This window comes from Triticum dicoccoides, chromosome 7B (genome assembly GCF_002162155.2).
Source record: "Triticum dicoccoides isolate Atlit2015 ecotype Zavitan chromosome 7B, WEW_v2.0, whole genome shotgun sequence".
NCBI lineage: Eukaryota > Viridiplantae > Streptophyta > Magnoliopsida > Poales > Poaceae > Triticum > Triticum dicoccoides.
Genome location: NC_041393.1, coordinates 146,166,927 through 146,169,686, shown reverse-complemented (window position 1 = coordinate 146,169,686; position 2,760 = coordinate 146,166,927). Strand labels below are relative to the sequence as shown.

The 2,760-nt window shown below is 49.7% G+C and overlaps 1 protein-coding gene across 1 annotated transcript; it reads left to right on the top strand.

Annotated features, from left to right (window-relative positions):
• The first annotated feature begins 240 nt into the window (after positions 1–240).
• On the top strand, positions 241–1,831 carry LOC119335518. Its single transcript, XM_037607639.1, has one exon. It carries the CDS (start codon positions 323–325, stop codon positions 1,685–1,687), a length of 1,365 nt encoding a protein of 454 aa, XP_037463536.1. The 5' UTR covers positions 241–322; the 3' UTR covers positions 1,688–1,831.
• The last annotated feature ends 929 nt before the right edge of the window (positions 1,832–2,760 follow it).

The following is a 2,760-nucleotide window of genomic DNA, read 5'->3' as shown; positions in this document are numbered from 1 at the left end:
AAAATCAAGAAACACAATCAGCACGGCATCTGTCCTCTACATCTTCAGGACCGCACCATCATCGGATTGACAGAATTTTTCAGAAAATGAAAGCAAACGGGAGCTGCAAACTGAACTGGGGACATTTTCGGATTCAGATAAGGAAATCTGACGCGTCCTCCATCGCCAAGTCCACCCAGCGTCTTTAAATATCAGCACAGACCACCTGCGCGTCCCACAACGCCTTCCCGATCTCGCAGACAAACCTCTCCCAAATCCCAGTCGCCCGCCCGCCCTTTCGTAGCTTGAACCCTAGCGGCAGATCGGGCAGCAGCCGGCCGGGATGGAGGGGCTCGACGTCGACGACGTCTTCCACCACTACCGGCTGAGCCCTACGGAAGTGGAGGCCGTCACATACTACCTGCCACGCCTCCTCTCCGGCGAGACGCTGCATGCCGTCGACAAGCTCATCAACCGCGTTGAAATCTCCGGCTGCGAGCCCAAGGATCTGGCCCGCCAGTTCGCGCCCGTGCCGCAGGCCGTGAGCAGCGGCGACCGGTTCTTCTTCACCACCTGCAAGAGCAAGAACGGGAGCAAGCTCCAGAGCGTGCGCGGCGCCGGCGGCGGCACCTGGAGCATCCAGAAGACCACGGAGATCATCCACGCGGGATGCAAGGTCGGCGAGGTCAAGAACCTGTCCTTCAAGAAGAAGGGCAAGTCCACCGGCTGGGTCATGGAGGAGTACCGGTGCCTGCTGCCAGAGGCCACCGTCTCCGACGGGGTGAAGGTGTTCTGCAAAATGCACTTGGCTCAGCATGCTCCTGACGCGGCCCGCCAGGAATCGGCCGCGTACAAGCATCGAGAAGCACAAACAGAGGCCGTGACCCCGAGCACGCACGCGCAGAAGAGGCCACCGCCCGCTGCCGCCGCCGATCCTCATCCGCCGCGCCCCAAGAAGAGGATGCGCGGTGCCGTCCCCGTCCCGGTCCCGGCATATGCCACGCCGTCCTTCTTGATGTATGATGAGGCAGCCAACTTCCCTGTTCAGTGTGCACAAGCATCATGCGAGTCCACTACAACATCCAGCCGCTCCGACGTTGCTCAAGCTCCTGAGATTTCCTCCCAGTCAGATGTGCTTGAGTCCACCCAATCAGTTGTGCTGGAGTCTGTCAAGCATTACAGCCAACAACAGATTGTTCCTGAGGCTGGCTCAAGCATTGCAAGGAGCTCATCTGAAGAGGATGTCTTTGAGCCATTGGAGCCTATTTCCAAATTGCCGGATGGGGACGAAGATGGTTTTGATCTTGAAGAACTAATGAGAATGATGGAAGACGACCCAATTGAAGTTGAGCCGGTCACTGGAGCCAACACTGGCGTGGAGATGGGCCAACAGGAACCTCTGTGCCTGGATGCCTTGGACCAAGGCGTGCTGGAGGGTATGCTGCAGTTCGATTACCCTTGCCCAATGACGAGTTCAGAGGATCCGGCCATGCACAACCCTGCCTTCCATGATGCTGACAAGGAGAAGAGGTACAATGCCGCGTCGGATCTTGACGCTCCATCGCAGGACCACTTGTTCAAACCGCGGCCGTGCTCCTTCGATCCATTTGAAGCAGCGTGGAAGGCCGAAGAGGCGCTCGAGAAGCCGCGGCCAGTCTTCACGCTGGAGGGACAGAGCAACTTCTTCTCGCCTGCAAGTGTCTATTAGATCCGATGTTGAAGTTCTTTTCAAAGTGTATACGAGGATACTCACTGGCTGATGTATTAGTTCGTCCATGTACGATCGCCACGGATGTACCTCTGAGCTATTTGCTCCACTTGTTCATGCAAACCACTAAAACTGTTGTTGTTCATATTGCTCTTGTGATGGATTTTCTGAACCTTGCATTTTCTCCTGCCCTAGTACTTCTTCTGCTCTGTTTCCTGTGATGGACCATGTTAAAACTGCTCTTATCTTTTTGTATTATTAGTCTCAGATAAGCAAGCATGATACAGTTATGATCTGGGCAACCACACATAAGTAGTAGGAGTAACTAACTATGTTTGTAAATCAAAACTGTTTCACTGCTCTTGATAATCTGCAGAACAACTACAAGTTCATAAATTGCAGAGCAGATTCAAGTTGTGGCAAAAAAAATGTTCTGTCTATTTACAGTGTGGAGTAAACAGTTATTACAGTGTCAGTGTGGAGTAGTCATACTTTTCCTTGAAATATAAGTGCAATCTATCTGTCTTGTTGCTAACTGAATTTACAGTATCTAAGTGGTCTCCAAATTCTGCAGTATTTATGCTCATGACTTACTGATCTAAAATAGTTGTATTTTAGCTCCATAGTTCTGCGTAATTTGTGCCTTGATTTTCTGGCATCTCTGAATTTTGTTGTTCCTGTGCCTGCTACTCCTTAATTCACACATGTACAGGAAGAACATGAGACTAAATTGAACCTAACCCTCCAATGTTATATGTTTTGAACTCCTTTCTGAATTCCCTTTTGTTATTTTTATCTCAAACAAGTACCCAGGTTTATAAAGATCTAGTGAGCATTGCCAATGTTGGAGAGGGAGTGATCTGAACAGGTTTATGTGACTCATCTTTATTAACTTTTCTCTCTAACCTTTTTTACAGTACAAATGATTAATAGTTTACATTGCCAATGTAGTAGTTGTCTTTTTAGTGCAAACTCTGTACTTGTCGATCATTTAAGTCTGAACTTTTCTGACAGTTCCGGACTTCCTTTTGTAGTTTCATTGACTATGCATGAATCCCATGATTTAGTTGTAT